General features: G+C 48.9%; 1 protein-coding gene across 12 annotated transcripts in view; it reads right to left on the reverse strand.

Moving 5' to 3' along the window:
• DLEC1 (DLEC1 cilia and flagella associated protein) overlaps positions 1-20,487 on the reverse strand; it is a 65,689-nt gene that overhangs the window by 21,311 nt on the left and 23,891 nt on the right. For 11 of the 12 annotated variants that reach the window (XR_004383097.1, XM_032861199.1, XM_032861206.1 and 8 more), the window contains 12 exons: positions 12,029-12,116; positions 11,147-11,320; positions 10,294-10,430; positions 9,013-9,105; positions 6,070-6,160; positions 5,196-5,358; positions 3,747-3,939; positions 2,862-2,920; positions 2,124-2,292; positions 1,605-1,698; positions 1,230-1,360; positions 943-1,101 (listed from right to left, as the gene is read on the reverse strand). Coding sequence is in view for 11 of the 12 variants with exons in the window: in XM_032861199.1 (XP_032717090.1) it covers positions 943-1,101; positions 1,230-1,360; positions 1,605-1,698; positions 2,124-2,292; positions 2,862-2,920; positions 3,747-3,939; positions 5,196-5,358; positions 6,070-6,160; positions 9,013-9,105; positions 10,294-10,430; positions 11,147-11,320; positions 12,029-12,116 (1,551 nt within the window). In the remaining variant the exon portion in view is untranslated. The remainder of the gene's footprint in view (positions 1-942; positions 1,102-1,229; positions 1,361-1,604; positions 1,699-2,123; positions 2,293-2,861; positions 2,921-3,746; positions 3,940-5,195; positions 5,359-6,069; positions 6,161-9,012; positions 9,106-10,293; positions 10,431-11,146; positions 11,321-12,028; positions 12,117-20,487) is intronic. The other variant, XM_032861203.1, reaches the window with a different exon arrangement.

Genomic DNA, 20,487 nt, shown 5'->3' on the forward strand with positions numbered 1-20,487 from the left:
TGAAGCCGTTGCCTAAGGAACAAGGCTGGTCAAGTGTAAAGGAAAAGTCTGGGAGAAAGGGAACGCCCACGGGCAGATCTGTGGCTGCACCTGTCTTTCCTCAGCTTCTGAATGCGGAAGGAGGGAAGGGAAATGTTCTGTCCCTAGACGGTATGTGGGCAAGCAAGAGGGGGACCTTGGCAGGGAGTTGGAGGGAGGGTGCTTTCATCACATAGACCTGGTCAGAGCCTCATATGGGCAACAATGACCTAAGGCAGCTTCCAAGAAGCCACAGATGCCCCGTGTATGAAGAGTGGGGGTGACCAGTGGTGACACACAGCTAGACACAGGCAGGTAGGGAGTAACTGACATTTTGTGCCATTTGCTCTGGTTTTGTTCTGGTTTTGTTACATCGTATTTAGTGATGATAATGATGATTATATTTAATCGCTTTTAGTATTCTCTAAGTTTATAGCTAAAAGGAAAGAGCTACTTCAGTGGAAATACATCTTGGATTCTCTTGTTTTGGGCCACAAGCCCAGGAGCAAGTGCCCCCTGGTGGCAGGTACTGGAACTGCGAGTACTGTCCCTGGGAGGTTGGGAGACTTGGGGGTGAGCCCTGAGGGCCTGCCCCTCCCTGGAGACTGGGGAGCTCAGCTCAGCTGAGCCATTTTCCTCCCAACTCAGGCTGCTCTGACAGAAGGAGAAACCCATGTCTTATTTCCACATCAGATAGATGGTGGAGAAAGGAACAGGAACATCCAGTTCAGGCTTAAGTTCTGCTGTCAAGGGTACCCCAACTGCGTCAGAGATGGGGAGAACCGGTGACACTGCCAGGCAGGGGTGATTAGGCAGGCTCCTCCTCTCCAGCCTCAATGCTCTGAATGTGCCAGGACCGGTGAATCAGCTGCCAGAGGTGGCGGCGGGGGAGGCAGCCCTGGAGCTGGTGGGCGCCCGACTTACATCTTCGCCCCTCTCTTGGAGGCAGACAAGGCTCTCCTTCATGCACCACGTGGCCAGGAGCTGGCTGACATTCTGGATCTGGATGGAGTCCGTGGCTTTCTGCCCCAGGCGCAGCAAACCGAACTGAAGGGCTGAGACACTGATGACAAGGGCGGGCCCCTGAGACACCCAGAGGGGCTTGTCACCAGGCCACCCTGGGAACAGACTCTGCACCCTACCCCTGCCACCCTGCAAGCCCTCCCAGCCGCACAGCAACCCGCGCGCCCCCCCCCCCTGCCCAGCACCACCTTAAAGGCTGCCTCAATGTGTAACACCACTGGCAAGGGTGAGTTTTGGATTTCACACAGCAGGTCCTGGCTTGTTGGGCCAGGGACACCTCCGGTAAAGCTCAACTCAAAATCCTCCACCTCGCTGGGCTCTGGAAGAGAGGGGGAAGTGAGCTGGAGAAAGGGAGGGGGACAGTTCCCCGCTGTGGCTGGGCCCATATGTGTGGCCTCTGCTGACTTCTCATCCACTACACATGCCAGGCTGCAGCGGGAGCTGATCCCAGAACACCCGAACCCCTGCACAGGCCGCCGTCCTCTCTCAGGTCTCCCCCACAGCTGGCCCCAGGACGTCTCGCCTACACCCCCACCCCACCCCCACCACTGTCCCTGCAGTACCTATGGTCCCCATGCAGGGCTCTACTTCAATGATGTGGCAGTCACTGATCTTTCCCCACAGGTATCTGATGGGGGACTTGCTGTTGTTCCACATCTGCAAGACACACCCCAATCCAGACTCCACAGGCACCGCCCCTGCACAAATCTGTACCCACCGAAGGACTGCAGGGCTGTGGGCCCACAGTGGGTCCTCCCTACACCCTCCCAGCTAATTCTTGGCCATCCAACAGCACCCCCACCACACAGCAGGGTTTGTGGGCGCCGTATCCCATCAAAGACCCATGACCATAGGAATGGCCCCACAGCCCTATCATTCAGAGGATGCTGGGGAGCTGGTAAAATGACAGACATGCCCGGCCCACCACCTGTGCACACCAAATCAGGTTCAGGAGCCCCGGGGACCGTCTCACCCTCTGTGTGGAGGCTGCCACCCGCTCCTCCAGCCACATCCTCCCCATACTCACGCCAAGTTCCGCACACTCTCGGCCAGCCTAGGCTGGGGGGGAGACCATAGCCTACCTTAAAATTCTTCTTCACATTTATGCCAATGTAGTTCTCCCCGGGGATGATGAGGGCATATGGTTCTAAGAGAACCTGGAAAGGTTCCACTGAGCCTTTCACCTCGATTTCCAGGACAATCACATCATCCACAGAGCAGGAGGAATCCTTCTGGTTTTCCAGGTCCAAGCTGAACACAAACCCCCCGTGAGCTAAGTGCCAGCACAGCCTGGGAGCACAGCCCTTCCCTCTGTCCCTTATCTGTGGTCTTGTAAAAAGAAAGCACTCCCCTACACGCAGCTCCTAAGTGCCCTCAAATCAGAGGTATGAGCCAACCAACCAGTGACAGTCCTGGGACAGGATGCCTTGCCTGCTGCCTCCTGGGACTCGGCTGTGGTGGCACCCAGCCTGGGGTCTCCACACGACGCTGACTGGAGACCCACCCTGACAGTCGGCCTGGGGAAGAGCTGGCGGAGATGCCCACAATGGGGCAGAGCCTCCCCTCCTCATTGGCCACCACCCAGGGCCCAGCAGTATGGCTGCCCTGGGCTAAGGCAAAGTGGAGCCCAGTGAGCCATTCCCTGCAGCTGAGCCCCTCTGGGCCTAGGGGCCAGGGCAAGGCAGAAGTGCTCCCCCGTGTCAAAGCCTGCTGAGGTCAGGGGGCTCATTCACTCCTTGCTGTTGCCTTCCCCAGTATCCGCAAGGGGGGAAGGCAGGCCCTGCGGCCCACCCCTCATATGGGGCCCTGTCCCCACTCACTTCACGGGCTCTGGGACTTCCTCTAGCACCATCTGGAGCACACTGTGAAAATCCCTGGGCTGCAAGGCAAACACGGCACCTTGAAAACAAACTGAATTCCAATCAGGCTGCCCTAGAGAAGCCGGGAGCCATGGCAGGAATTCCTTCTCCCCTTTGGCCTAGCTGCCAGAGAGGCCTTCCAAAGAACATAGTGGTGCTCCCCTTTGCCACACCCCCACCCTAGGAAAAGAGGGGTGGCCTGCCAGGATGGGAGGCAGGACTCGAGTGTGGGGGCCACCGCAGTCCCGAGACTGGTGTTCCTACCTCAGCTGGGCCAGAGCGGACAAGAAGGACAGGTTCTTCAGATCCTGACATGGCCCATAGGCAGTGCCCTTGACTGTGGGAAGCACCAGGGCCTCCCAGAACAATAGGGCTGGGATGCCAGCTGGACAGGCCAGTCAGCTCTTAGGGGGCCCCAGAGCACCCCCTTCACACCCAGCTCTCGTTCCCCTCTTGAGTTACACACAGGGCCTCGCACAGGAGCCCACCACGTGAACCCAGCCCTTGGCTCCTGCACCTCACTCTTCAGAGGAGGCGGGGGGCTGGGCAGAGACGGTACTGTCACCAACACAGTGGAAACACAGAAGACGCCAGAGCTAAGGAAACGAGCCCAGGGTCCCGAGGCGGATGAGGTGTGCGCACCATCAGGACCAGGCAGAATAGGCCGCTTTGTCCTCCAGCCCCACTCTCGGCTAAGTCCTGGCCTTGGAGGATGCCAGGATCTCGTCAGGCTCAGCGGCTGCTTCAGCGTCACTAAAGAAGGATGGCGGTTGGGGGGGAGGAGACGGGGGGTGGAAAGTACCATGGCCCCATCACGTGTGACTACCAGGATGGCATCATTCTTACCTCATGAGGAGAAAAGGTCAGGATGAACTCGTGGTCCGCGTGGGGGCTGAGAAGGCCCCTGTCGGGCAGGACGGAGAAGGCCGTCTCCCTGTCCGGGTGGTACTTGAGGCTTTCCAGGCTGTAGCTTTCCCCAGGCATCCGGGGCTGCAGGTTGGGCTTCATGATCTGCCAGTGGAAGGCCAGCTCCACGTGCCTGTGGGGGCCAGTGGAGCCATGTCACCATCTTGCCAGGACCAGTCTCCTGACCCCCTGCCTGGCTGGGCCCCGCTCCAGGAGTGAGCAGAGAGGACCCAGGATCAGGAATTGGGGGAGCACGGAGGTCAGGGGGTCCACGCTGGAGACCTCTCTCAGGGAGCTTCCCTCTCTCCACTGCAGCGGCCACGGTGACGCAGGGAGAACGGTAAACACAAGGAACCCGGCTCTAGCTGTTTAACTGTAGATATCTGGAGACTTTTCCGCCATGGGTCCTACCACACAAGAGTTCCAAAGGTTTGCTGCCTGGTGTCCCCACTCTACCACCCTCTGCCCCTCCAGCTGTGGCCTCCCAGGACAGCTCTGTCCAGAAGGGGGTGTGCCCACCAGCTCCCAGCAGAGCAGTGACAACTCCTTGGCGGTGGGGAGGTGGGACTCAGGCATGCTGCTGATGGAGGGTGGGGGACGGCCGATGGGTATAGCTCATCACCTCCGGGGACAAACCCTTGTAAGGCCTGGGGTCGCCAGGGAAGGTCTGTGCTGGCTTAATGGCCATGCTCACAGAATGGTCAGGAACTGAACCCACTGGTCACAATCTGCCTGATCCTGGAATTTGGCTGGCCTCCCTTCACGGGCAGGGCAAGACCTCTCTGCAAAACTGCTCTGGGCTAAGGATACTCCAGAATGATCTAGGACAACACTGTCCAATATAACAGACTGCAGCAGTGGTAGTCTTATGTATCTGCTCTGTCCGATAGGATAGCCACGAGCTACACCTGTGGCTGGTACTTAAAATGTGACTGGTGCCATCAAAAAAGTGAGCTGTAGGGGCGCCTGGGTGGCTCAGTGGGTTAAAGCCTCTGCCTTCGTCTCAGGTCATGATCCCAGGGTCCTGGGATTGAGTGCCACATCGGGCTCTCTGCTCAGCGGGAAGCCTGTTTCCTCCTCTCTCTCTGCCTGCTTCTCTGCCTACTTGTGATCTCTGTCTGTCAAATAAATAAATAAAGCCTTTAAAAAAAATGGAAACACCATATTTCTTAAAAAAAAAAAAGTGAGCTTTATTTTACTTCTAATTGATTTCAATTGCAATAGCCACATGTAGCTACCGTGATGGGCAGTGCAGACCTGAGTTCTCCCATCCTGTGCCCAGATTCCTTCCTGGCCCTTGGAAGGAAGCTCCAGCCTCAATGGAACTCTAGGCCAGGTGAGGAAGGAGGAAGGGTGCATGTTGGAGGGCCCGGCACAGGGGTCACTCACGTAGCATTTCTAATAATCAGCTGCTTTTTAGCTGTGGACTGAAGGTTCTCAGGCTCAAAGCGTATGAAGTGCTGGGCTGTTAAGTCTGTGAGCTCTCCAGGCTCCGGGTGACTTTCTTCACCAGAAATATAGATCAGATCCAAAGCAACCAGCTGCCCGATTCCTGACACCATAAGATGGTAAAGTTTCACCAGGGCTGAAATCAGAGCTCTATGGCCAAAGGCTGTCCCAGGATCCATGCCACCATCCACATGCAGCTGGCCTTGACCATGAACCCCAGAAGTGTGCAAAAAGGGGAACAGGGGGCCATTAGCATGCACATCCCATACCCATATCTTCCCAGACTACAAGGAGGTGATTTTGATAACTTGGCACATAACAGACAGTTAATGTTTGCTGGGTGAAACTGGATGGAAGGATGGAAGGACAGAAAGAAGGAAGGAAGGGAGGGAAGGAGGAAGGAAGGAGTACATCTTGGGGGAAATCCAGCAGAATGTACCTTCTAGCTCCACAGAACATGGGGTGCCTCCAGTCATTTATATTTAAGTTTCTGGCAATACCCCAAAGGAGATCAAGGTGAGTTTCAAAATGAAGAAATCAAAGACTTCACCCAGGTTTCCATCTATCACCAGAAGGTTCCCTGGGGTTGTCCCAGAGGCCACACTGGCTTGGGTCTCCAATGTCTGACCAGAGCAAACCCCAGAGCATGACTAAACCAGACCCCAGAGCCTGGGGGCTGCAACACCCCTTCAGGGCACCCCCCCTCGAGATAGGGTGGGCACAGCTGAGCCACGGCCAAGGCTAATGTAGCAGTTTCTAGAGTCATGGCACCTGTCTACCCCAGCCCCAGGCCTGGGAGCACACATAAGCCTACCTACAGTCACCAGCTCCTTTATCTGGCAGTTGTCACACACAATGATGAAGGTCTGCTCTGCCTTTTCTAAGTTCGTTGGGAGGAATAAGACCTGGAGAAGAGAAGGGCTGCCCTGTGACCTCCCTCCTCCTTGCAGACACACACCCCCTCTCCTTGTTCCACTTCTCACTTCCCACCCTGCTCCCCCCTGTTCTCCCCCCACCCCCAGCCTTCTCCCTAAGGCCAGGGGGTTCTGCCAAGGCCCCAGCCCAGACTAATGCAGGAAGCATGTTGAAAGGCATGAAGACGAAGTTCACAGAGACTGAGATACAAACGGCTCTTCATCATGGGAACACATGTTTAACCTCATTCGTGATATAAGAAATGCCAATGGAAACCACCCAGAAAAAATTTTCACCCTTCATATTGGCAAGGAGCAGAAAGCCAGCAATCAGGAAAGCAATGACAAGATAGCTGGAATTTTCTTCAAAATTATCCAGAGGGGAAGGGTGGGGTTTGGCTGGAAGAGGCAGAGAGGCGCAGATGCCATGAGCTTGGCCAAGAGTTGAGGAACATTGACTGGGTGCCAAAGAGCCCACTCCATGTTTGCATGTGCTTTAAAATACACATGACGACAGGCTTTTCTTGCTTTCTTTCTTAACAGCTTTTCTTTTACATTTGATAACACACTGTACTGGCAAGGGTGTGAGGGATCAGACACTCTGACGCACCCACATGGTGGGGATTCAGTGCGGTCACAATTCTGACCATCAGAGACCCTGGAGACGGCAAAGCCCTTTCAAGGACTGGAAGCTGCTGGGAGACTCATGGTTGGACAGAGTGATGTACGGAGTTGCCGAAATGGCCAGAGATCAGAAAGAATCTTCGTGGCCAGCAGTAGGGGACAAGTGACCTGGGTTAAGTTTCATTTGTTCAGTGGGATACTATGCAGCTGGGACAAATACGAGAGCGCTCTTTAAGACAGAGCAGAACAGTGAGTGGGCAGAACAGAGTGTGGTCAGTGATTTGTGGGAAGGAAAGGGAGAAGCAAAGGGAAGAAAGCATGCACACAGTTGCTCATTGGGCATGGTGTTATCTGGCAGGGCGGTGAGAGACTGGTGGCGCTGCCTGATGCGGGGCTCGATCCTGGGACCCTGAGATCATGACCTGAGCCAAAAGCAGATGCTTAACCCACGGAGCCATCCAGGCAGCCTGGAAATATGAACACATTTTAAAACAAACCCCAAACAATTGATAAATAAAATATACAAGGGGGATGCCTGGGGGGCTCAGTCAGTTAAACGTCTGCCTTCGGATCAGGTCATGATCCCAGGGTCCTGGGATGGAGTCCTTCATCAGCCTCCCTGCTTAGCAGGGAGTCTGCTTCTCTCTCTCTCTCTGTTGCTCCCTCTACTTATGTGTGCTCTCTCTCTTTCTCACTCTTTGGCAAATAAATAAATAAAATCTAAAAAAAAAAAATACACAAGGAATGCCAAGGGGGAAAATACCTCCCTTTGACTCCTCATGACTCCCCAGAGTCCTGCTGCTCCCCTTTTCCTTTCCCTGAGGATCACAGGAGGATGGGATGAGGGGAAGTCCTGGCCTGGGCAGGGGTGGTCAGCCCCAATTCCTTAAAGCCATACCACAAGGTACTGACAAGGCCTGGACCAGGCAACAGGACCCAAGCCACACGCCATGAGCAGGTGAGGTCTGACAAAGCCCTATAACGCCCTGAATTGGCTTCATCCCAACCCCAAAAGTGAGGTCCTTATCAGGGATCAGACTGGCACAGACATGAACAAGAAGGCATCACTCCAGGACTCCCAGATGAGATCCTATCAGACATTTGATACTGGAAAGCAGCTTATAAAGGAAGCCTTCCTTTTCACTGTGCCTCAGACAAACCCCAGACCCATTAACTCAAAACCTCAGGACTGGGGCCAAGATACCAGTGTTTTTGCAAGATTCTCAGAAGATTGCAATGGGTAGTATGAAAACGCTATGGCTCTTGACTCTCACTATCTGATGACACAGTGCAGTCCAAATGCCCTTCCCTAGAAACTAGACTGCTTTCACTCTTGAATGTCAGTGCCCCTCCGACAAGCCAGCGAGGAAGGCCACATAAGCTTGCAGCTCAGAGTCTGAGCCCTGGACCGTGGAGTTGGGGAGGGCAAGGTGTGGAGCAAGAGGTACGGGGAGAGGGGCGCCTGGTGGCTCAGTCGGGAAGCATCTGCCTTTGGCTCAGGTCATGACCCTAGGGTCCTGGGATCGAGCCCTGCGTCATGCTCCATGGTCAGCAGGGAGTCTGCTTTTCCCTCTCCCTCCTGCTCTCTCTCTCTCTCAAATAAATAAATAAAATCTTTTTTTAAAAAGGGGGCAGGGATACATCATTATTTCTCACAGACGGTGCTGGGGATCAGTGAGCAGGTGTGATGGGCCAAAGGGGCCACTGAAAGAAGCTGGTTAGGAAAGGACAAGCCACACAGCCAGCATATCCAAGTCTGGGAGCTTCTGCAGAGGTCCAGGATAAGGGGGAAGGAAGGAAGACTTTGCCAGCCAAGTAACTGAGGATGAAAGAGGAAAGAGAGGACAAAGTCACTATCGTCCCCAGGCACCAGACCTGGTAGGGGTTGGGAGGTGTCCAAGAGAGACCAAAGAACCAAAAGAAGATTCCAGAGGCAGCTTAGATGGGAGGGACTCCCAGGCTAACAGTGCGGACAAACAGCACTGGGGGATCACGGTGGAATGCTAGGGCTGTCCGCACTCGCTCTGTATGAGGGTTCATGAGACGGTCAGATGACATCACCCCACAGAATAACACCCTCCTACACAGAAACCATCCTGGAATGAGAGTGGATATTCAAGTCACGAAAACAGAGGCAAATGAAATCATGTAAGCAGTTGAAGGAACATCCATGACTGATCGTAACGAGGAGAAACTCTACATGCTGTCCAACTACCGACCTCCATACATATGGCCTGTCCCGGAGCCAGCTCAAACACCGAAGGCAGGATTCCGAACGGAGGTTGCTCAACGAAGCCAATGGTTGCAACAGCCTTAAAGAAAAGCGGAAGATTACACAAGAGCATGGAAGATTGTAAAATCCAGCCCTTTGATGACACACTTCTCTCCTCCATCTATTTTGCAATCTGAAGGATCTTAAGGATCATCCAGGAGACAGCCAACGAAGAAACTGAGGCTCGCCCATTCTGCAAGCACTCCCTCTACCTTCCTTGGGCTGACGGCTCACAGAACCCCCGTGAGGAGCAGAAGGAACACCACTGACGAGTGAGTGCTTCAGATGTGAAGCAGAAGCATGAGATGAAGCCTCAACCTGGAGGTGGGCTCTCAAAGCATAGTCCTGCCCCCATCCCAGCACCCTGCGTGGCTGCCTCAGTCCCAGATCCACCCTTGGCTCTAAGTCCCGGAGTCGAGGGGAGCTGCCATCTCGCTGGCAAAGGAGGCCATCTCAGCTCGCCGGGGACCCAAACCCACACCTAGAGGACCCTGGCAGGTAACAAAAGTGAGCGAAATGGTCTCGGAACATGCAGTCCTCTGGATCTATCCCGTTTCCCAGAGACACAGATCGAAAAATAACAGCGTGAGCACATGGTCCATGCTGCCACGGGGCCACGGGGAATCCTGGCCCTGCGCTGCACATCTTCCAATTTTTCTTTTCTCTTTTTTTTTTTTAAAGATTTTTTAAAAGTAATTTCTATGCCATAAGTGGGGCTCAAACCCATAACCCCTACATCAAAAGTCATGTGCTCTACCAACAGAGCCAGCCAGGCACCCCTCCAATTTTTCAGAGACTAGAAAGGCAGATTTTTAGGTGAAATCTCCCTAGTTTTAAATGTTGGCCCAAAAAATGTTTTTGAGCACTGTGCCAAATAAATACAACACAGAACACAGCCAACATAGGGCCTTGGCTCTGTGAAAACGTTTGCCACAGGGATGTCTGAAGGAAGGAGTAGATGCGGTGACACTTGAGCCTGGCTTGGAAGGATGAGGGAGGTTACACAAGCTGCCCAGGTGACACAGGTCTCCGTGGCAGGACAAGAACCACAGTGCTGGTCTCCGTGGTGTTGATGACAGCAGCTGGGCGAGAGAGACGCCACACCGTTCTTTTGTGTGTCTGTCTCCAATCACAGGTCACTCTAGCAAGTTCCTCATGGGGTGTGGGTGGGCGGGATTTCCGGGGATGGATTTGCTCTTGCTCCAGACAGCAGGCTGCAATCACTCACCCGGAAACTTGGCGGCGGCCAGCTCTTCTTAGGCATCACGCAGAACTTGCCAACGCTGAAGCCCACATTTTTGCAGACGAATCTGGTTATCTTCATTCCCCCGATGAGGCAGTAACCACAGTCCAGCACTGGTGACACTGGAGCCACAGGAGAAGGGGCACAGCAGAAATAACATGTTGCTCCAAACAGGCCCTGTGGCCCTTGTGCCCCTGAGGTCCAGCCATAGCTCAGAGCAGCCGTGGAAGGATGCAGGGGCTCCGGCCCAGCACCCAGAGCAGAGAGGCTGGATGGGCACCCACCCTGAGCCCTGCACCCACATGGCAGTCTCTGGTCTCCATGCACTACTGGCTAGATCAGCAGGAGTCTGTGCTCACTGTTGACTCAGGCCTCAGCCAGGGCCACGCAGCATGGGTCAGAGTCCTGGGTCCAGCCGAAGAGGCTTTCTGCTAACGAGGGAGCCCAGCCCAAGCCAGCTCTCCCAAAGCCACCCACACGGCTACAGAGGTGACATCTGCTGAGGGCCCCAGGCACCCCTGGCTTGGCTCAGTGTGACACAGGCCCACTTAGGGATCCAGGAGCCAGCAAAGCCTGTGCTGGGGCTAGCTAGGCTGCTGGCCTCCTCTCCCGCTGTGTACAATTCTGAGTCAGCCTCCACCGGGAAGCAGGACAACGGGGGCCCAACACAGCAGAAGGCTGTAAGGAAGCTGCTAGCTGGTGCCTCCTTAGGACCCAGAAGCCCCTATCTGGGAGGACCAAGTCATGCACTGCCACAAAGGGTCCCAGCGAGCAGACAGGTTTTCCAGGGACTTGTCAACCTGAACTGCATCCCAGGGAGGGCGGAGCACACACTCACACGTCAGCACTGGGGGGGCCCGCCGGGCCTGCAAGGGGATCAGGAGGGTGTGGGCTGACTGGGTCTCGACTAAGATGAAGTCATCAAAATCCCCAAGACAGTCGGGAAAAAACTGGACGATGAACTGGCAGGTCATTCCAGGAGCCACCATTCCGCCTTTTCCTGGGAACATCCCTGTGCATGACAGAAGCAAAAGATGAGGACCTGGGGACCAGTCAGCCCCCAGGGCTTGGGTTCATGTGTTGCATGCAGGTGGCAACCAGGGGACAGAGGTAGACCCCATCACAGCTGGGCTGCTCCATTTGTAGATGCCTTCTGTGCCAAAGCCACACTGATGGCAGAACCACCATGCCGTGGAGTCCAGGGGAGAACACCAGGCCCCGGGCAGGTGGGTGGCAGAGTGATATGGTACATCTGGAATAGTTAGGGGAGAGATGCCTGGCCTGATGGCTTAGAATTTATTTTGCGGACAGCAGAGAGCCGTTTGAGCTTCCAAGCGTGGTTGGAAGGGGAACAATGTAACCAGAGCTATTCTTGGATAAAACATTGTGTTGTGGAAGCTGGAAGGCCGGCTGGGAAGCCCCCACACTGGTTTAAGTGGGGAATGAGGACAGCCGGACTCGGGCAGTGGAAGCATGGAGAGTGAGCAGAGGGCAGGTCCAGGGCCCGGAGGGGGTCCCTGGAGAAAGGGGCTGGCAGGACTCAGAGATATCACTAGGAGGTTGGGTGGGAGGTGGACAGGCTATCTGCAGAGCAGAAGGACCCGAAGGACTGCGACAGGAAAGGAGGGCCCAGGCTCATCTGAGGGTCAGGCGGGCCTGTGCTGGGAGTGAGCCCACATAAAATTTTGAGGTGGTCCAGATCACCGCTAGGCTGACTCACCCAGTCCCAGAGCGAAGTACGGTGTAGAAGGTGGGAGGACTCGCAGGTAGCGACTGGTCGCGGTAGTGTTCTGCAGGGAGATCACCATCTGTCCGGAAGTCAAGGGGAGCTCTTTTAGACAACGCACATGGCCAAGTGACATGAGGCACAGACTGTCTATGTAATATGGAAAGGGGGTAGAGGTGTAGATTCAGTGAGTCTGGGCTGGGGAATAGGCACTTGGGGATTCAATACGCCCCTCTATCTACCCTAGATTGTATTTGGAAAAAATAAAATACAAAGTGAACATGAAGACAGGAATAGATCTGACCTATGCTTTGCCCTCTTTAAAACAAGACCTACTATTTGCCGAGCATCTGCCATGTGCCCCCTAACCTTACAAGAGCCAGGAAAAGGTGGGAGCTATCTCTGTTCTACTCTGACAAAGTTGAAGTTCAAAGAGGCCCCTTAACCAGTAAGTAATGGTCTTGAGATTTGAGCCCAGGACATCTGGCTCCAAAGTCCTGCCCACCTGGCTTCTTACGTTGCTGACTTCTTCCCCACATATCCCTTTGGGTCGCTTCTTCCCATGGGCCCAGTCAAGAGGTGTTTGTGGGCACCTATATGACTGGTTTGTAATTGGGCCTCCCACTACCACTCAACCCATCCAACCCCTATTAAACCCTGCCTTCTCTTCTCCCTCCCTCTGACTGGGAGACCCCTGGGGCAAGGCCTGGGACTCAAACACTGCTAGCCCCCACCAGCACTCCACACAGGGCCTGGCAGAAAAGAGAAGCTCAGTATATGAACATATCTCTTTCTTCTCTTTTGTGAAATATTATACTAGAAAAAAATGTATAAATTATAACATGACAAAAGGCATGTTACCATTACCTAGATTAAGATAAAAACATTAAAAATACAGATGAAGCCCTACCCCAGCCCCCTTTCCGTCCACCAGATAACAGCTACATGAATGTGAAGTGTGTGTCTTCACACTTTTATTCATAGGTATGTATTCCTAAGTCAACACTTGTCTATTTTTGGCCAACACAACATTTGCACCAGTCCATCTGTAAACCACATCCAAGTGTAGAGAGACCCATATTACTATTTTAATCTTCATTACTCTGCTATTAGTGATGATGAGCATTGTTTCATAGGTTTATTTCCTATTTGGGGTTCCTCTTGTGTGAGTTGTCTGTCCATATCCTTTTACCATTTTGCAATTGTATACTCGGTCTTTTATTGATTTGTAGCAGTTCTTGATATATTCTGGGTACTAATTCTTTATAAGGTATATGTTGTAAACATCTCCAAGTTTATAACTCATATTATATTTTGATATACAGTTTCTAAAATTTTAATATAAAATTCATCAACGTTTTGTGGTTTGTGCTTCTGTTTCCAGAAATCTTTCAATATCTCCTATATTTTCTTCTTTAAATGTTGTTTGAGGGGTGCCTGGGTGGCTCAGTCAGGAAAGCATCCAACTCTTGGTTAAGGCTCAGGTCATGATCTCAGGGTTGTGAGATCGAGCCCCACATTGAGCTCTGTGCTGGGTGTGCAGCCTGCTTAAGATTCTCTCACTCCCTCCCCTCTGCCCCGCCTCTTTCTCTCTAAAACAAAATAAAACAAGTAATGATAATACAATTAAATTCCACCTGAAAATAAATAAATAAATTTTGTTTGAGATCTTTGCTGAAAAGTACTTTGCTTAGGGTATGGAGTGAGGTAGGGATTAAATTATTTTCCATATGCAAGGATGCCATTTCAGTTTTGTTTCCTCAGGAGTGCACATGTGCATGGAACAGCCTGAGCAACAGCATGCATGGTTCCCTCCATCAGGCTGCTGTTCCCTCACACATAGAGCCAGCTGTACCCACTGCTGAGATTCATGGTCAAGGTGTTCATGGTGGCAGCCATTCCTCTCATCCACTGAGCCATCAACAGAGCCTTGCTCCAGCCACGCAAGGCAGACCTCTGACCAGTAATGGGCAGGAGCCAGCAGTTTATGTGGCTTCTGAGGGGATGTACCACAAGATGAAAGAGTCAACTGGGCTCTATGGCGGACAGCTCAGTAACACTTTCTTGGATTGGCTCTTCCTGCTTCCACCCCCTTTCCTCAGTCTTCTCCAGAGACATGATTGACAGCGCAGACTCTCACTGCCTCAGACCCTGCTTTATGAGGCACCCAGGCTATGACAGTTGGCATCAGAAGGGTCCTAAGGCAGCAGACCCTCAGGAGGCAGGTCTGCTGTTAGCTTTCCCGCCAGTCTGGTGGTAATCAGAACTCCAGCTGGTGGGAAGTCGGGTGTGAGGACCCCAGTACACAGTGGCATCACAATCACCATGGCTTTCACCCACGGTCAGCTGGAAGGAGGTGCAGAGGGAGGTCAGGCTCTGGAACGGGGGGCGGCTTTGGTGCCTGCAAGTTCTGGGTCAGTGATAATAATAAGCGGGCTGGCTTTCCTTAACAGCACTGGAAGCCCCAGAGGGAAAAATGAGAGGCTCAGGGCAGGGAACTGCCAACTCAAAGCCCATGGTGAAGACATTCCTTGCATTCCTGGGTTATACACAATTTGCTCCTAGTGCATGTGTGTGCGCGTGCAGGTGCACACGTGGGCCCAAATGCATTTCTTACTTGATTTGGCTTGCCATTTTTCACCTTGTATTTCTGTACCTGTTTTTTTTTTTTCTTTCAAATGTCTTTTTTAAGTTAACAAAATATTGAAAAGAAACAAAATAGCCCCCTGGCTTACAAGGTACAGGACTTTCTTCCCACCACAACCCTTTAGCCTTCACACTCACAGCCTGGGTCCATCTGCCTCCACCTTGGACAGAGTAGCTTTCTCATAACTTCCAGAGGCCAGGGACTGGGAGTATACCTGTGTTCTTAAGCAAGCCTGGAGCATGTTTTTCATTGTTATACCTCCTCCTCATCTGGCTTTGGGGTCAAGGTAAGATCAGGCTCTGTCTTAGTCCACTTGGGCTCCTCTACAAAATACTATAAATTGGTTTTCTTACAAACAACAGAAAATCATTTCTCACAGCTCTGGAGGCCAACAAGTCCAAGATCAAGGTGCCAGCATGGTCACATTTCGGTGAGGACCCTCTTCCTGATTATAGCCGGTACCTTCTCACTGTGTTCTCAAAGGGTGGAAGGGGCAAGGGATCTCTCTAGAACCTTTTTTACAAAAGCACTAATCCCACTCATGAAGCCCCATCCTCGTGACCTAAGCACTACCCGAAGGCTCTACCTTCTAATACCATAGGATTTCAACATAGAACTTTTGGGGGACATGAATATTCAGATCATAGTAGGCTCATCACCTAATAATGTGGGTATGTTCCTTCCTTTTCTAGTCTCTGAAACTGTTTATATATAATAGGAATTAGCTTAAATGGTTGTGGTGTGTACCTGTAAGATGATCTAAGCCTAGCATTTCTTTTGCTAAAAAGTTTGTTTGTTATTTTCATCAAAGTTGGACCACCACACAGGTTAAAGAATCAAAGGTTTTGAAAAACAGAAATCCTACTTTCTTCCCCTGAACCAGTCTCCTGTCATTTCCTATAATATTTTTTCCTCCCTTTGACTGATTATTTCAGAATATGCCTCCAAATGACATAATATTTTTCTTAATTTGTGTGCATTAAATACGGATACATGCTGTGGACATTCTCTCTTTCCTCTCCCATATCCAACTCATCATATGATATGCGCTTCCTATCCCCCATCTTCCCAATATAAGTTATATCATACTACTTGGTTAGTACAGTAACTGATGTTTACACTATTGTCACTGTATAAATGATACAGCTGTGCATGAAATTGTCCCTTAAATAATTATTGTCCAGAGTTAATCAATTGATGATTTTGTTTAATATGTATTTATTAATGACTCAATCTCCCTGCACTACTCTAAAAATCTCTTCCCAAATGTCTAGATGTATCAGGGACTCTGAATGATGTCACCCCCATATTATAATACACTGTGGCAGACTGTATCTCTCTTTTTTGGGAGGCCAGTTCTGGGGAAACCAGCCACTGGGCTGGGAGGGGAGGGGAGGGGAAGAGAGGAAAGGAACTAACTGATATGGACAAGCCTCCACAGGAGGCCCACGGGGAGAGGAACTGAGATCTAAGCTGAAAGCCAGCATCAACCACCAGACACGTGAGTGATTGACACTTCAGAAAATTTCTGCCTCCAGTCTTCTGGCTAAGACTCCAAACGTCGCAGTAGAAATAAACTGTTCTCACTGTGTCCTACCTGATCAGCAAGCAAATGGCTGTTTCACAAAGTCTTGAGGCAATTGGTTACATGGCTATCATAACTGGAACACTAAATACATTTAAACAGACACCAATGAAAGTTGCCCTTGAAGTCATGCCAGAAAAAACCATTTCAGGTACTTTTTTTTCTATCAAGTACTTTTAGCCACAAATGTTGTTCTTAAGCTCCAGAACATAATACATCTGGGATATACGCCTTCCACTGTATAAATGCTTGGAATCCTGCCACCAGACATCCACTTATCATGGAGCTCTGACCCTGAGCCTCACTACAAAGCCACTAGAAGCAGAGACTTCCAAAAGTAGAATTTGATTCCAAGATTCTTCACAGGATGGTAGGAGAAGGAGCCACAAGCATGGAAGAGGAGGAGGTAGTGTGGAATTAGACTAGAACTAGAGGCATCAGTATAGTCAAGATTTTAAATACTATGCAACCATGTGTGGACATATGCATGAACACATGTGTACACACATATGTCTAATTATGGTTGGATCTATGCAACTGCTCTTTTTCTCCAGCTCTGTCCGTTGAAAGGACCCATAAGCAATGACACCCCAGCAGCAAACAGCATCTCTAGTGCTTAGACCCTGGTTTCTAAATATCAAGTTTCTGTGTTCTCTACAAAAAGGAAGCAGGGCTTTTTAGAAACTGATTCCAGAACTGGGACAAAGTAAGAACAAGATGAACCTGGAACATCTTTTACTGCCAGAATGCAAGGAAGTGCTTAAAAAAACAAATACAAAGAAACAAACCCAAAAAACACCACAACCAAAAACCCCACAAAAGAACATGGGAGACTCTCATTGGAGAATACTTGTAAGATTCCCACTGGACAAATCTAGGATAATTACAGAAGCAAATGAATGACTTTAAATAAACTCATTTGAGGTTAGACTAACATAACTTCATTACTTAGAATGATTCTAAGTAGATGTGCCCTTGAATATTGGCCAAGAAAATGAACTCCATGGAAATAGCTGTTAAATTTAACAGTACTGCTAGAATACATGTCTTGGAAAAAATGAAATAATCAATTAATCAAAGGGGAAAAACCCAATTACTTCACTAAGACTGAACAAACTGGTCTTTAAGATGATGTATGCTCTTGATTAGATCCACGCTGACAAAAAAATGGGTGCAAAATAGGTTCTCAATATTTCTTATAATATTTATAATTGCCCTGGTATATTTTGCTCTCCTCCACTGTCAGATGTTCAGGTATACAAATGTCACTATTCTGCCAATATCAAACTGACATCCCCAAAAGATTCTGCATCAGAGAATAAAGCTCTTCAGGTTAAATTCTCTCCTTTAGGAACTAATGACCAAAATGGGAAGAGTTGAGGACAATGGTTCAGACCTGGACTAAGACAGAGTTACTAACAGTGAACACTGGATGATTCACTGTTGCCAGACTAAAGTTTTTTCTCTCTCCTCTCGTTATAAATTTGCTTTTGCTTTTGTTCACTGACAACAGTATACTGACTACTATTCCTCACAGGAGTATGCAGATAACAAATTCCTCTGAATTATTCTTTGACAATATCCCTCTACTAATGAGTCTTCCAATCCATGAATACAGTATATTCAGTAGTGTGCTGGTGAATGTTTAATGACAGGCTCTTGGGGGTGGGAGAGAGCCCTGATTTGATAGTATTTGTTGATTTCCATAGTGTAAATACTCCCACTGTGGTCGAATTCAAGAAACCATCACTGAACGTGGATTTGGGGAGAATGTGCGTGGTCAGCTCTCATGCGCTACTATGACTTGGCTCCAACGTACCACTGGGTATGTACCTATTCATCTATTTGGGTCTCCTCTAATTTCTTTCAATTATATTCTTAGTTTTCTGTCAAAGTCTTGCACATATTTATTTAAATTTATTCCTGGGCTGCCTGAGTGGCTCAGTTATTAAGCGTCTGCCTTTGGCTCAGGTCATGATCCCAGGGTCCTGAGATTTAGCCCCACACCAAGCTCCCTGCTAGACAGGAAGCCTTCTTCTCCCTCTCCCACTCCCCCTGCTTGTGTTCCTGCTCTGGATGTCTCTCTCTGTGTCAAGTAAATAAATAAAATCTTAAGAAAAAAATAAAATAAATTTATTCCTAAATTTGATTTTTTAATGCACTATAAATAGTATCTACTTTAAATTCATTTTATAATAGTTTGCTCTAGTACAGAGGAACAAATTTGGGTTTTGTATATTGACTTTGTGTCTAAAGATTTTCAATAAATTCACTTAATTTTATTTAATTCCAATAGGTTATCTGTAAATTTATTTGGATTTTCTAGGTACACGATCATGTCATCTGAATAATAGCAGTTTTATTTTTGTAAATACCTTTTGTCAAATTATGAAACTTTTACCCTATTCCTAGTTCGCAAAGCGTTTTTTTAAATTATGACTAGATATTAAATTTTGTCTGCAGCTAGTGAAAGATAACTTTATGAGTTCTCTACCTTATTGTGTTAGGGTGGGGAATTCTACTTGTTGCTTTTCAAATGTTAAACTAACTTGGCACTGCTGGATCAACCAAGGTGGTTGTAATGTTGATCATTTTTAGATAAAGCTGAATTCAATTTGCTAATGTTTTGTTAGGAAACTCTGCAGTTCTGTTCATGACAAAGTTTAGCCTTTCTTATAATAATCCTTTTCAGATTTTGGTGTCAAGATTATGCTTGTCTCCGGACGCCTGGGTGGCTCAGTTGGTTAAGCGGCTGCCTTCGGCTCAGGTCATGATCCCAGCATCCTGGGATCGAGTCCCACATCGGGCTCCTTGCTCAGCGGGGAGCCTGCTTCTCCCTCTGCCTCTGCCTACCACTCTGTCTGCCTGTGCTCATGCTCTCTCTCTCTCTCACACAAATAAATAAATAAAATCTTAAAAAAAAAAAAGATTATGCTTGTCTCATAACACAAGTTGGGTTGTGTTCCCTTTTTCCTAATCTCTGTAAGGCTTTGTAAAAGATCATTGCAACTCTTCCTCATAGGTTAGAAAGAATTCACTGGTGAAACCATCAGGGCCTGACATTTTATTGGTAGGAAGGTTTGTCATTTTTGTTTTTACGTAAGCTCCACATCTAGCATGGAGCCCAATGCAGGGCTTGAACTCATGACCCTGAGATTAAGACATAAGCTGAAATCAAGAGTTGGATGCTTAACCAACCGAGCCACCCAGGCACCCCTATTGTTGCTATTGTTTTAAACAGCTTTACTGAAATATAATTCCCATGCCACAACTCAACAACTTAAAGTGTATAAGACAATGGTGTTTAGTATATTCATAGAGTTGTGCGATCATCACAATTTTAGAACATTGTGAGGTTTAAAACAGAGATTCAGCGTCTGAACATTGTTCAGATGTTTTATCTCTACTTGTATCTGTTTTGTAAATTGTATTTTCCTGAAAATTTCTCTATTTCATCTATATTTTCAAATTTCCATGTATAACATTGCTCATAAACCTCTTATTCTTCTATGTCTATAGGATCATTAATGATGCCCTCTTTTTCCTTGATATTGGTGAATTTGTACTTTCTTTTCTCTTTGATCACTTTTGCTAGGGATTAATTTCATTAATCTTTCCAAAGAACTAGTTTTTGGCTTTGCTGATCCTACCACATATTTGTTTTCTATTTTGTTTAAATTTCTCCTTGTTTTTGTGATTTCCTTACCATTTCTTTGGGTTTAATTTGCTATTCTTTTCTGATCTTTCAGATATACCTAGATAACGGATTTTCAGACTATTTCTCTTCTAACATGTAAATATAAGTCTACACATATTCTTTTAAGCTTGGCCTTACCTGCATTCTACAAGCTTTGATGTACCATTTAAAACTGATCATTCATATAAATATGCCATAGAAATGAAAAGCACAGCATAGGGAATATAGTCAATATACAACAACATTGTATGGTGACAGATGTGACTTATCATGGTGAGCACTGAGTAATGTATTAAATTGTTGAATCACTGTATTGTATAACTGAAACAAATGTAACCTTATATGTCAAATATACTTCAATAACTCTTAAAAATGATCATTATTTTCTATTTTTTGATTTCCATTATGACTTCTTTGATTCATGAATTTACTAATGAATTACTTAATTTCCGAATATTTAGGTAGTTGCTAGTTATATTTTTGTTTTTGATTTCTATATTAACTCTATATATGTTTTTAGTCCT

The sequence above is a fragment of the Lontra canadensis genome, unplaced genomic scaffold (assembly GCF_010015895.1).
Source record: "Lontra canadensis isolate GAN:19392208 unplaced genomic scaffold, GSC_riverotter_1.0 scaffold20, whole genome shotgun sequence".
In the NCBI taxonomy this organism is placed as follows: Eukaryota; Metazoa; Chordata; class Mammalia; order Carnivora; family Mustelidae; genus Lontra; species Lontra canadensis.